Below are 12,248 nucleotides of genomic sequence, written 5' to 3'. Positions count from 1 at the left end.
ACGGTGAAACCCCGTCTCTACTAAAAAATACAAAAAACTAGCCGGGCGAGGTGGCGGGCGCCTGTAGTCCCAGCTACTCGGGAGGCTGAGGCAGGAGAATGGCGTAAACCCAGGAGGCGGAGCTTGCAGGGAGCTGAGATCCGGCCACTGCACTCCAGCCTGGGCGACAGAGTGAAACTCCGTCTCAAAAAAAAAAAAAAACATTCCCTAACAGCAAGCGGACTTGGGGGAAAACAAAACAAAACAAAACAAAAAACCTGAGGCTGAGAGAGGTTGGCTGGCTTGTCCATGGTTGTCTGCTGGGGAAGCAAGCCCTCCCTTCCCATCTTCATCTGACTGACTCTGAGGCCTGTCTCTCAATTGCCCCACATGTGTATATGTCAAATCGTGTGGCTCCCTTCCTTCACTTCGATGTCTTTTACAGGGTTCCTACAATAGTCATATGTTAAAAGCACAAATTTGGGGTAGCTTGTTGCCAATGGGAATCTTCACAACAAAGCATCCCACTAGAGCCCATACTTACATCCTTCCTCTTGGTCAGTCCCATGTGCCCAGCACTGGCACCCTCTCTGAACAGACCTTGGGTTGGGCACAGTCACCCAGAGATAAAACAGAAAGGAGAGGGAGGCAGACATGGAAACAAATCGGTGCATTTGGTGTCTCAATAAGTGCTGCAAGCTTGTTCTCAGCTTTTCCAACACACCCTGCTCCATTCTGCCCCTTCGCATATACTCTTCTCTGCCAAGATCTCTCCTCCTCGCTTTGCTGACTCCAGCTTATCCTTCGGATCTCAGCTTGGTTGTTACTTCTTCAGCAAGCCCTCCCCATGTAGGTTAACCATCTCTGCTGTGCTGCCCCAGACATAGTATTTATTCTCTACTGTAGTTGCCTAGCTATTTGTCTGTCTGCCCTGCTAGAGGGTAAGCGCCACAGAGGCAGGGATCATGGCTATTTTCTCACTATTATATCATGAGTATCTGGAATAGGGCCTGGCACATAGAAATAACTCAAACACACGTGAATGAAGAAGTCAGTTGAACAAGGGAGAGGGCCACATATTGAGCTGATGGCACAGATGTGCAATCTGACCTCTCTCCTCTCTTGTGTTGGTCTTTCAGTTGTGGTCGCCAGGACCCCCCCAGAGCCAAGACCTTCTCCAGAAGGTGACCCTTCCCCCCCACCACCACCGATGTCAGCCGTGGTCCCTGACACTCCCCCGGACACCCCTCCTGCCATGAAGAATGCCACTAGCTCTAAGCAGCTCCCACTGGAACCAGAGAGCCCACCAGGGCAGGTCGGGCCTAGGCCAGTCCCCCTGCAGGAAGAGTCCCCTTCCTCTGAAGCAAAGAGCAGAGGACCCACCCCACCAGCCACGGGCCCACGGGATGCCAGACCTCCTCGAAGGAGCAGCCAGCCATCTCCAACAGCAGTGCCAGCCTCCGACAGCCCTCCCACCAAGCAAGGTGTGTGTAATGATCCCGGCCTGGGCCTAAACCCCTTGGCTCAGGGTCCTGGCCCTGGATCATGCCAACTGAAAGAGTCCTGTTTGCCCTAGAGGAGATGAGGAAAGGATGGGGTGAGGCCCGGAGGGAGGGATCTGAGGCTGACTCCTCTTTGGGGACAGCCTTCTGACCTGTCTGTTCTTGTTCCCTCTGCTCAGAGGTGAAGAAGGCAGGAGAGAGACACAAGCTGGCAAAGGAGCGGCGAGAAGAGCGGGCCAAGTACCTGGGTGAGTGAGCAGGAAGTCTCATCATCATCTTCATCATCATGATCAGCATCCTAATAATAACACCAACAGGCCGGGCGCAGTGGCTCACGCTTGTAATCCCAGCACTTTGGGAGGCCGAGACGGGCGAATTACCTGAGGTCGGGAGTCTGAAACCAGCCTGACCAAACATGAAGAAACCCCATCTCTACTAAAAATACAAAAAATTAGCCGGGCATAGTGGCACATCCCTGTAATCCCAGCTACTCAGTAGGCTGAGATAGGAGAATCACTTGAACCCAGGAGGCGGAGGTTGTGGTGAGCCAAGATTGCGCCATTGCACTCCAGCCTGGGCAACAAGAGCGAAACTGCGTCTCAAAAAAATAATAATAATAACACCAACACTTCTGCAACACTTAATTATGTGCACTGTGCTAAGAGCAGGACACGCATTATCTAATTTAATCCTCAACCCATTTTGAGGAGGAAACAGAGGCTCAGAGATGAAATCATTTGCTTAAGCCACACAGCTAGTACAGTAGCTGGGATTCAGACCCAGAAGCCTCCTGTCACCCCAGATCTCATGCATGCTCTTAATCACAGTATGTGGACCTCTGTCTGGTAGCCCCCCAAGTCAGATGGGGATCTTGCACTAAAGCATTCATTTCTCCTTCAATCCTGAGAGCCCATAAGGCCAATGGAGGAGAAATAGGCCTCTCCTGAGTCCTGTCTTCAGTAAGCCTCTCACTTTGAGGGGCTTGTCTCAGACTGAAAGCTCCACCTAAGCAGGCAGGAGAAAAACCCACCCAGGATGTGGGTAGCAGGGCTGGCCACTTGGAGGAAATGTCCTTGGCCCAGGCCTGCTGCAGAACCCTTCACATGCCACTGGGCTCCTTTGTCCACAGCGGCCAAGAAGGCAGTGTGGCTGGAGAAGGAGGAGAAGGCCAAGGCGCTGCGGGAGAAGCAGCTCCAGGAGCGCCGACGCCGGCTGGAGGAGCAACGTCTTAAAGCCGAGCAACGTCGTGCAGCCCTGGAGGAACGGCAGCGGCAGAAGTTCGAGAAAAACAAGGTGCAGGATGGGTCTCCATGAATCTGTGTACACGTGTGCTCACCGTCTGCATACTGGTGCAGTGTGTATGCATATCCATGTTCACGGCTCTGCATTATCTGTGTCTACGTGGTCCTATTTGTGTTCACATCTACAGTTGTGTCCCTGTGTCAGACTATCTGGGGACCTGTGCAACTGCAGGCACATTTGCTTCTGAATGTGCCACTGTAGGCCCCTGTAACTGTTTACTGTCAGTACCTGTGTTCATCCGTGTGCCCCATGTGTCTGTGTGTATGTGTGCAGGTATGTGTCTGTGTATGTATATGCAGGTATGCGTCTGTGTGAGCGTGCCTAGCTCTATCACATGGGTAAAGCCCTAGCTTGAGCGCTGGTGAGGAAATGAAGGAAATGGCCACCTGGCCCTACCTGGGGGGCCTCAGGCTAGAGGGAACACATAGCCCCAAGGTCAGGACCCTCAGTGCCTGAGCTATGGCCTTGCCTGGGAGCCCCAGGTAAGGGGAGTCCCACCCAATCATCAGAGAAGCAACTCATACACTCAGGAAATGACTCAAGAACAGTGAAAAGCTCCCCAAGAACAAGTCGAAAGGGATCTTGGTCCTTAATCATAGCAAGGATTTGGTAACCTTGGATACCTGCAATGAGTCAGGAAAAGACTCGGAGGGAAGGGAGTGGGGGAGGCATTGTCACAGGAGGAAGAAGGGCCTCTATCCCAAATTCAATGAATGTTTTCAGTCCACATCTCTCTCTTCTCCCCACCTTCCCCCAGGAGCGCTATGAAGCAGCCATCCAACGGTCAGTGAAGAAGACGTGGGCTGAAATCAGGCAGCAGCGCTGGTCCTGGGCAGGGGCCCTGCACCACAGCTCTCCAGGACGTAAGACCAGTGAGTAGGCTGGAGAGGCTGGGGAGTGGGTGGGCAAGGCTGGGATGGCAAGTAAAGGAAGGGAACAACTTCCCTACAAAGAGCTGGTGGCTCCCTGCAGCAGGTGTGCCTTGCTTTATGTGACTTGTGTCTTCTAGAATGGTCTGTAAGCCAAACTGTCCCTTTTCAAGGACTTCCACTATCAAATCAGAGATGGATTCTCTCCATTTGGTTTGCTCTTCAAACCTCTGTCATTTTAGGATTAGCCTTCTTTGTGCCTGTCAATTATTATTAGTTGTTGATACATAAAAGACTTTAATGCCCTACAGACACTGGATCTTAAAGAAACTGTCACTCCTTGTCTCAGAAGGTAGATTTTTGTCTCTGAGTTTTCTCCGCGTAGGGCCACCATGGATTTTGGTCTGATTCTTTGCTGGCATGTATGTACCACTGTGCTTGGATGTCTTTATACAATGGCAAGTTTCAGTATTTCTAGCTGTGTATCTTCAGTGTATGTGCTCCTGGACCCGTGCATTGTGTGTCTTAATATGTGTTTGCCTTGGCGTGTTTGTGGCCTTGTGTACCTCAGTGAGGGCTCCTAAGTCAGACAAACTTGGGTTCCAGCTCTGGCACTTGCAGCGCGACCTTTAACTTCTTGAAGTCTCACTTTCTTCATCTGTAAACTGGGGATAATGCTACTACTTGCCCCTGAGGTGGTAGATAGATGTTTGAAGGATCAAATGAGGTCACATGTGTGTGGTGCCCCACACAGTACCTGGCACATGGTAAGCATCAACAAACGTGAGCTGCTACAAATGTCATGATGAGGTTGCTTCGATGTGTTTGTGGCTTGTGTGCATCTGGGTCTGACACACTATCTGTTAGTGTTTGTGTCTCTGTCCCTGTGCATGTCTGCACACATGTGTGCATGCCAAAGTATCTGCCACTCTATATGCCTGTATCTGCATGTCTTTTTGTGATTCTGGATGAATACGTGGATTTGTGCAAGTGACTGTGACTGTGTAGGTCCTGTTTAGGAGCGTTTTTGCATTTATCCCAGTACATGGGTGTTGTATCCATAACGCGTTGGCTGGGCAGTGTCAGCAAGTGCCAGTGCTGGGGGGTTATGGGGAGGTTGCAGTACCCAGCCATAAGGAATGGCTTCCTTGGTCTGGCCAGGAAAGCTGTAGTTTCTCTAGTTTTACTCATCTCCCCCCTTTGTTTCTTCTCCGTCGGCTCCCCCAAGCCAGGTTGTCTCTGGTCACCTACCTGCCACCCTCCCTCTCCCAGGGCCAAGGCTGCCTCCTGCTCCTCATCCTAGCCTGTCCACTCCTCCCTCTCCCACCCTGCCCTCGGAGCATCCTGCATGGAAGGCCTCGGTGCCCCCCACTGGCTCCTGCCTGGCCCGGCCCTAATGCCGTGTCTTTTCCCCTCCAGGTGGGAGCAGGTGCTCCGTGTCGGCAGTTAACCTGCCCAAACACGTGGACTCTATAATCAACAAGCGGCTCTCAAAGTCCTCTGCCACGCTCTGGAACTCCCCCAGTAGAAGTAAGAGAAGGCCCAGCCCTTCCCCCTCCAGAGCCCCTTGTAGCTCCCACCAAGTTTCCTCCAGAGCTCAGCAAGAACACCAGGTCCCTGGAGCCCTCACATACTCCAGGTCCCCATCCCCACTCTACCTTACCCAGGGCTCTGTGCCCCTCGGGGGAGCCGGCATATGGGTCTGGACCCTGAGGACAGAGGTTCCCCTGTAGGAGAGGAGAACGGAGACAAAGCACAATGCCTCAGAGGGCAGGAAGTCTGGCAGGGGCCTCAAGAGCAAGTTGGAGGTGGTGGCTGGGGGTGGGGACAGGCAGGCAGCCTTTTCTGCAACCACAGCCAGCTGGCCTGGGCCAACCTTAGCCAGGTGGCATTGTCCCCATGTGTCAGACTGGCCTGGGTGCTGTGGGGTGGAGGGGTCCCTCATTCTGGCTCTGCCCTAAAGGGCCCATGCAGTCCTGCCCTCTCTGCCTTCAGAGCCCCAGCCATGGCCTTGGCTGGTTCCAGAGTTGAGCCAACCAAGGTGGCATAGCCCCTGCATTCCCACCATGCCCTGGTGCTCATATGTGAAGGAGCCATGGTGGGAGTTATTTATAAGTTTCTCTTGCATTTGTTTGGTTGCTTTGTTGCCTAGCAACCAAATCAGCTGCTGTACCAACCCCACCTGACTGACGCTTAAAAATAGCCCAGCAGCTGAGAGGACAGAGCAGGGTGGCCTAGGGCAGGCAGGCACCCTAGCAGCCTCTCCTTGGCACAGGACTGCTAAAAGTTGGGTCACAGGAGCACAACGACCCTCACTGTCCCGAATCCATGGGACAGCTTCAGCTGGGTCAGCCCTCTGAGAGCAGGAGGGGCAAGACCTTACACTGGGACATGGCAGAGGGCAATTGGGTCTTCTTCCAATCCTGGATGGCTCCTTCCTATATGCGCGGTTCAGGGCCCTTTCACCTGGGGAGCGTTGTAGGCAGGGACCCTCATCTGATGCAGGATGTTGCCCTGGGAAGTGTCTGGTTGCCTGGGTCTGCAGTGGAAGTCCAGATCATAGGGAGGACTAGTGTGGCCCCGGTGTGATTGTGGGGAGAGGCCTCCCGGGTGAGAAGCCTTGGCCTTGGCATGGGGATGGTGCCTGGTCTGCCCCCATGCCTCTCCCTGCCTCCTGCGGCCCCCACAGTGACCGGCTTCGCCTGGCCTTCTACCCCCAGATCGCAGCCTGCAGCTGAGCGCATGGGAGAGCAGCATCGTGGATCGTCTGATGACGCCCACCCTCTCCTTCCTTGCTCGGAGTCGCAGCGCGGTCACACTGCCCCGCAACGGCCGGGACCAGGGTAGGGGCTGCGACCCTGGGAGAGGCCCCACGTGGGGCCGGGCAGGGGCCAGCCTGGCGCGCGGGCCGCAACCCGACCGCACTCATCCCTCTGCAGCCGTGCCGGTGTGCCCGCGCTCGGCCTCCGCCAGCCCTCTGACGCCGTGCAGCGCCCCCCGAAGCGTGCACCGCTGCGCCCCCGCCGGTGAGCGCGGGGAGCGCCGCAAGCCCAGCGCTGGGGGCAGCCCCGCTCCGGTGCGCCGCCGGCCGGAGGCCTCGCTGGTGAGTGGCTCGACTGGTTCTAGCGGCCGCGCAGGTGGGACAGGCAGCCTGGAATTGGGGAACGCGGGCGCTGCTGACCTCTACTCTCCTCTTCCGTTCCTTCTTCCCTGCCAGGTGCAGAAAAAGGAGAAGAAGGACAAGGAGCGGGAAAACGAGAAGGAGAAGAGTGCCCTAGCCCGGGAGCGCAGCCTCAAGAAGCGCCAGTCGCTGCCCGCCTCCCCACGCACCCGCCTCTCCGCCAGCGCCGCCTCTGAGCTCAGGTGGGCGCGGGCGGTGCGAGGGACCCTGCCCCTCACCGGGTCATTTATTCATCACCCACAAATATTTATTGGGCATCCCACCTCTAGAATGCAACTTCCTTGAGGGCAAATTTCTCTCTGTTTGTTTGTTTGAGACAGGGTCTCCCTCTGTCACCCAGGCTGGAGTGCAGCGGCACAATCTCGGCTCACTGCAGCCTCGACCTCCCGGGCTCAAGCTATCCTCCCACCTCAGCCTTCCAAGTGGCTGGGACTACAGGCGCGCCACCACACCCCGCTAATTTTTTGTTTTTTTGGTAGAGGGGGGTTTCGCCACGTTGTGCAGGCTGATCTCAAACTCCGGAGCTCAGGTGATCCACCTGTCTCGGCCTCCCAAAGTGCTGGGATTACACGTGTGAGTGTGAGCCACCTCACCCAGCCTCCATTTTTTTAAATTTTGTTTTCTTTTTTTTCTTTTTTTAAGTATTTTGGTTACTGAAGTACCGCATCACCTAAAACAGTGCCTGGCACCTGGTAACCACTCAGTGAATGCCTACTGAAGGCAAGGGTAGTGCCTCACGCCTGTAATCCCAGCACTTTGGGAGGCCAAAGGGAGGATTGTTTGAGCCCAGGAGGTCGAGGCTGCAGTGAGCTAGGTATGATCATGCCACTGCACTCCAGCCTGGGGGACAGCCAGATTCTGTCTTAAAAACAACAACAAAACCTGCTGAATGAACGGACCTTCCAGGTAGCACTCAAGGTGCTGAGGACAAGTTGCTGAGCTAACCCAGGCGTGGTTTTTTTCTCTTATTAAGCTTACAGGCTATTGGTGGGGCACAGACAATAGTCAATCCCACAGAAACATATGTCATTACAAACTGGGGTATATAATCTAAAAGGGAATGGTGCGTTTCTGTGAGAGCAAGGGGGAGCGGTGCTGATGTAGGCTGGAGGAGGGGGCACCTCCCAGAGGAAGGGACAAGTTCTCAGCATGTGGGTGTGTGTGTCTCCTAACTCTTCCCTTTTCCCTTTTCTCTTAGCCCCAAATCCAAGGCCCGGCCATCCTCTCCCTCCACATCCTGGCACAGGCCTGCCTCCCCCTGCCCCAGCCCAGGGCCAGGTCACACTCTGCCTCCAAAGCCACCGTCCCCCCGAGGCACCACTACATCCCCCAAAGGGCGGGTTCGGAGGAAGGAGGAGGCAAAGGAGAGCCCCAGCGCCGCAGGGCCCGAGGACAAGAGCCAGAGCAAGTGCAGGGCCAGTGACGAGAAGGAGCCAGCAGCCCCAGCCTCACCGGCACCTTCTCCGGCGCCCTCGCCCACCCCATCCCCGCCCCAGAAGGAGCAGCCCCCCGCGGAGACTCCTGCAGGTAGGCATGAAGAGAGGGGAGGGGTGAGCCGAGCGAGAGGAGCCAGCTTCTCCTGCGTGGGGATGTGGGCCGCCAGAGATGCCTGAGGACTGGGAGTGGGACATGGAAAAAGGAGACTCCTGCCCTCAGCAGTCCCAGGCCCACAACACAGGCCGCTGGGAGCTGACGGCAGGAAGGGATGCTGGCGGTGCCTGCGTGGGTGTGCTGACTGACGCCTGGTCCCGGATCCCCCTCCAGACGCTGCTGTCTTGACCTCACCCCCAGCCCCTGCTCCCCCGGTGACCCCTAGCAAACCAATGGCCGGCACCACAGACCGAGAAGAAGCCACTCGGCTCCTGGCTGAGAAGCGGCGCCAGGCCCGGGAACAGCGGGAGCGCGAGGAGCAGGAGCGGAGGCTGCAGGCAGAAAGAGACAAGTGAGTGCGCCTCGGGGACTGAGGGGGCCCTCGTGGGCGCTGGAGAAGAAGCAGAGTCCGAGCCTGAGCCGTTTGCTCCGTCCCCCAGGCGAATGCGAGAGGAGCAGCTGGCGCGGGAGGCCGAGGCCCGGGCGGAGCGGGAGGCGGAGGCCCGGAGGCGGGAGGAGCAGGAGGCACGAGAGAAGGCGCAGGCCGAGCAGGAGGAGCAGGAGCGGCTGCAGAAGCAGGTGCCCCCGGCGGGCGGGCGGGAGGCGGCTGGGCGCGGGCGCCGCGGGCCGGGAAGGCTGGAGTCGGGTGCCCCACCCTCATGGGGGTCTTTGGCAGAAAGAGGAGGCCGAAGCTCGGTCGCGGGAAGAGGCGGAGCGGCAGCGTCTGGAGCGGGAAAAGCACTTCCAGCAGCAGGAGCAGGAGCGGCAAGAGCGCAGAAAGGTGTGCGGACGTGGGCGGGGATTTGTGGGCGGGCCTGGGCGGGGCGACCAGGTGGGCGGGGCCTGGGCTTAGAGCGGGTGGGACGGAAAAGCGCTGGGGCAGATTCCAGTTCCTGTTCTGGAGAGGGCTGCTATGAACTGGGAGGCCCTAAGACCGCAAGGCGGGGGCTGGCTGGTGGGAGGTTTAGGATTAGGGGCGGGGCTCGAGACTAACTGATATGCGGCCTCCAAACAGCGTCTGGAGGAGATCATGAAGAGGACTCGGAAGTCAGAAGTTTCTGAAACCAAGGTCAGAATTTCCCCGAAGGGCAGTGCTGGGCGTGGGGGCCAGGCTGGGAAAAGGAGGCTGCGGAAAGGCATCTATGGCCAAGGAGAGCGGGGCTGTCGGGGAGGCCGCCGCGGCCCGGGCAAGGGGAGGGCAGAACTCAGTCCTAAGTGGATGGGACCGGCTGTCCCTTGAGCCTGACTGCTCTTCCTCTTCAAAGCAGAAGCAGGACAGCAAGGAGGCCAACGCCAACGGCTCCAGCCCAGGTAAAGCGCCCGTTCCCCTCGCCTCCTTTCCCTTTGCCACCCTCCTCCTCCATCCTCACCTCTCTTGCCAGCCCTTGGCTGATGGCGCCTCTTTCCCTGTGGCAGAACCTGTGAAAGCTGTGGAGGCTCGGCCCCCAGGGCTGCAGAAGGAGGCTGTGCAGAAAGAGGAGCCCACCCCACAGGAGCCTCAGTGGAGGTACCGGCTTCCAATCCCAGGGTCCCTGAGCAGGGAGGCAGACTGCAGCTGGAGCTGCAGGGTGGCCTGGGCTTTCCTGGGAGGTGAGCTGCTGAGCCTTGGCCTCTGCATCCACAGTCTCCCAAGCAAGGAGTTGCCAGGGTCCCTGGTGAATGGCCTGCAGCCTCTCCCAGCACACCAGGAGAATGGCTTCTCCCCCAAGGGACCCTCTGGGGACAAGAGTCTGAGCCGAACACCAGAGGCACTCCTGCCCTTTGCAGAGGCAGAAGCCTTCCTCAAGAAAGCTGTGGTGCAGTCCCCGCAGGTCACAGGTAGGTCTCCTGATTCCTGGACCCAGCTCTATTCCTCCCAGCAGCCTTCCCTGTACTCCCTAGCCCTGCCTTCTCTTCTGGCTCTGCCAGGCCTCCTCTCCTGCTCTGCCTTGAAGACCCCCAGCTATCTGGGTTTGGGTGGTGCTTGCCCTGACTGTTTCCTTTCCCCTTTTTCCCCAGAAGTCCTTTAAGAGGGTTTGCCTTGGATCTGGGCACAGCTGTGAGGGCTCCTCTGCATCACCTACCAGGATGTCTGGAGGAGAAAAAGACAGAGCAAAGATGGAAGTGGCCTGGGCCCCTGGGGGTGGGTCCTCTCTGTTGTTTTTAATCTGCACCTTATAGACTGATGTCTCTTTGGCCGGAGCCAGATCTGCCCCTCAGTGCATTTGTGTGCTCGCACGCGCAGACATCCCCTCTCCCCCATACACACACATACACTCACAGCCTCTCTGGCCTCTTCCCTTGGGGAGGGGCCACCTGTAGTATTTGCCTTGGTTTGGTGGGGTACAGTGGATGTGAATACTGTAAATAGCTTGTGCTCAGACTCCTCTGCGTGGAGAGGGTGGGTGCAGGAGGCAGACCCTCCCCGCAAAGCCCCCTGGGGAGATCTTCCTCTCTATTTAACTGTAACTGAGGGGGATCCCAGGTCTGGGGATGGGGGACACCTTGGGCCACAGGATACTGGTTGCTTCAGGGGTACCCATGCCCCCTGCCCTTGCCTGGAATCAGTGTTACTGCATCTGATTAAATGTCTCCAGAAATAAAATGAGAATAATTCTGCCAATCTTGCCTGTTCTTGGAGCTGGTGGTGGAGGTGGGAGCAGGTGGTCTCCTGAGTTCTAAGAACTGAAGAAGCCTCGGGCTAGCGATACTAGTCGTGAACCCTTGCCCTAAGCTCTTCCAGTTTAGTCATGAATTCATTCATTTATTCATTCAACAAATACTGTTGCATCTACTCTGTATCAGGCAATGGGCTATGCACTGGGGATGCAATAGTCAGAAAAGATGTAACCTCTGTTACATACACTACTCCTTGTGCAGTTTATAGTCTAGTGGGTGAGTGTCGTGGACACTGTGGGCTGCCCACTCAACAACTTTTCCCATTGCCCCTTCCTCATTCCAAACAGAATCTCTATTCAGGTAGCCATCTTTCTCTTAGATGGCGCCCTGTGCTTCAGCGGAGGTGGATCTTAGCTCCAGGGGTGAATCATGATTGTGATTGAGACCAAAAACAATGGTCCCAAATCCCTCATGATTGACTGGTATAGGCATGGACATGTGACAGTTTCAGGCAGTAGACATGAAGGGAAGCCTCCAGGGGGCTTCAGGAAAGGCATCCTCTTTTTTTTTTTTTTTTTTGAGACGGAGTCTCTGTCGCCCAGGCTGGAGTGCAGTGGCGCGATCTCGGCTCACTGCAAGCTCTGCCTCCTGGGTTCAAGCGATTCTCCTGCCTCAGCCTCCTAAGTAGCTGGGACTACAGGCACCCACCACCACGCCTGGCTAATATTTGTATTTTTAGTAGAGATGTGGTTTCACCGTGTTAACCAGGATGGTCTCTATCTCCTGACCTCATGATCTGCCTGCCTTGCCCTTCCAAAGCACTGGGATTACAGGCGTGAGCCACCGGCATTCTCATTTTTGACAGTGTGGTCATCAGCCTCAGTGATAATCTCTCGATGATGTCCCCTACCTCCTAGTACTCACACCCTTGTGTAGTTCCTTCCTATGTTGTATCACAGATGAGTTGAGTGGCCCATAGAACATGGCAGAAGTGATGGTGTGTCACGTCTGAGATTAGGTATAAAAAACACTGCACTCGCCGGACGCAGTGGCTCACGCCTGTAATCCCAGCACTTTGGGAGGCCGAGGCGGGTGAATCACGAGGTCAGGAGATCGAGACCATCCTGGCTGACATGGTGAAACCCCGTCTCTACTAAAAATATTAAAAAATTAGCCGGGAGTGGTGGTGGGCGCCTGTAGTCCGAGCTACTCGGGAGGCTGAGGCAG

The 12,248-nt window shown here is 56.3% G+C and overlaps 1 protein-coding gene across 7 annotated transcripts in view; it reads left to right on the top strand.

Annotated features, from left to right (window-relative positions):
- MAP7D1 (MAP7 domain containing 1) overlaps window positions 1–11,025 on the top strand; it is a 32,476-nt gene extending 21,451 nt beyond the window's left edge. Inside the window, exons 2-18 of one of the 7 annotated variants that reach the window (XM_023232210.2) lie at window positions 1,119–1,463; window positions 1,661–1,729; window positions 2,611–2,774; window positions 3,541–3,655; window positions 5,072–5,182; window positions 6,373–6,495; window positions 6,592–6,755; window positions 6,870–7,015; window positions 8,032–8,360; window positions 8,598–8,775; window positions 8,864–9,002; window positions 9,100–9,204; window positions 9,439–9,492; window positions 9,692–9,734; window positions 9,840–9,930; window positions 10,048–10,241; window positions 10,422–11,025. In XM_023232210.2, the coding sequence (XP_023087978.1) occupies window positions 1,119–1,463; window positions 1,661–1,729; window positions 2,611–2,774; window positions 3,541–3,655; window positions 5,072–5,182; window positions 6,373–6,495; window positions 6,592–6,755; window positions 6,870–7,015; window positions 8,032–8,360; window positions 8,598–8,775; window positions 8,864–9,002; window positions 9,100–9,204; window positions 9,439–9,492; window positions 9,692–9,734; window positions 9,840–9,930; window positions 10,048–10,241; window positions 10,422–10,432 (2,381 nt within the window). In that variant the 3' untranslated portion in view covers window positions 10,433–11,025. Of the gene's footprint in view, window positions 1–1,118; window positions 1,464–1,660; window positions 1,730–2,610; window positions 2,775–3,540; window positions 3,656–5,071; window positions 5,183–6,372; window positions 6,756–6,869; window positions 7,016–8,031; window positions 8,361–8,597; window positions 8,776–8,863; window positions 9,003–9,099; window positions 9,205–9,438; window positions 9,493–9,688; window positions 9,735–9,839; window positions 9,931–10,047; window positions 10,242–10,421 lie in introns of all 7 variants that reach the window. The other 6 variants (XM_023232209.2, XM_023232208.2, XM_023232207.2 and 3 more) reach the window with 6 other exon arrangements.
- The last annotated feature ends 1,223 nt before the right edge of the window (window positions 11,026–12,248 follow it).

Source organism: Piliocolobus tephrosceles, chromosome 1 (genome assembly GCF_002776525.5).
Source record: "Piliocolobus tephrosceles isolate RC106 chromosome 1, ASM277652v3, whole genome shotgun sequence".
NCBI classification, from domain to species: domain Eukaryota; kingdom Metazoa; phylum Chordata; class Mammalia; order Primates; family Cercopithecidae; genus Piliocolobus; species Piliocolobus tephrosceles.
Note: the sequence above shows the minus strand (reverse complement) of the source record. Positions and strands in the feature narration are given on the sequence as shown.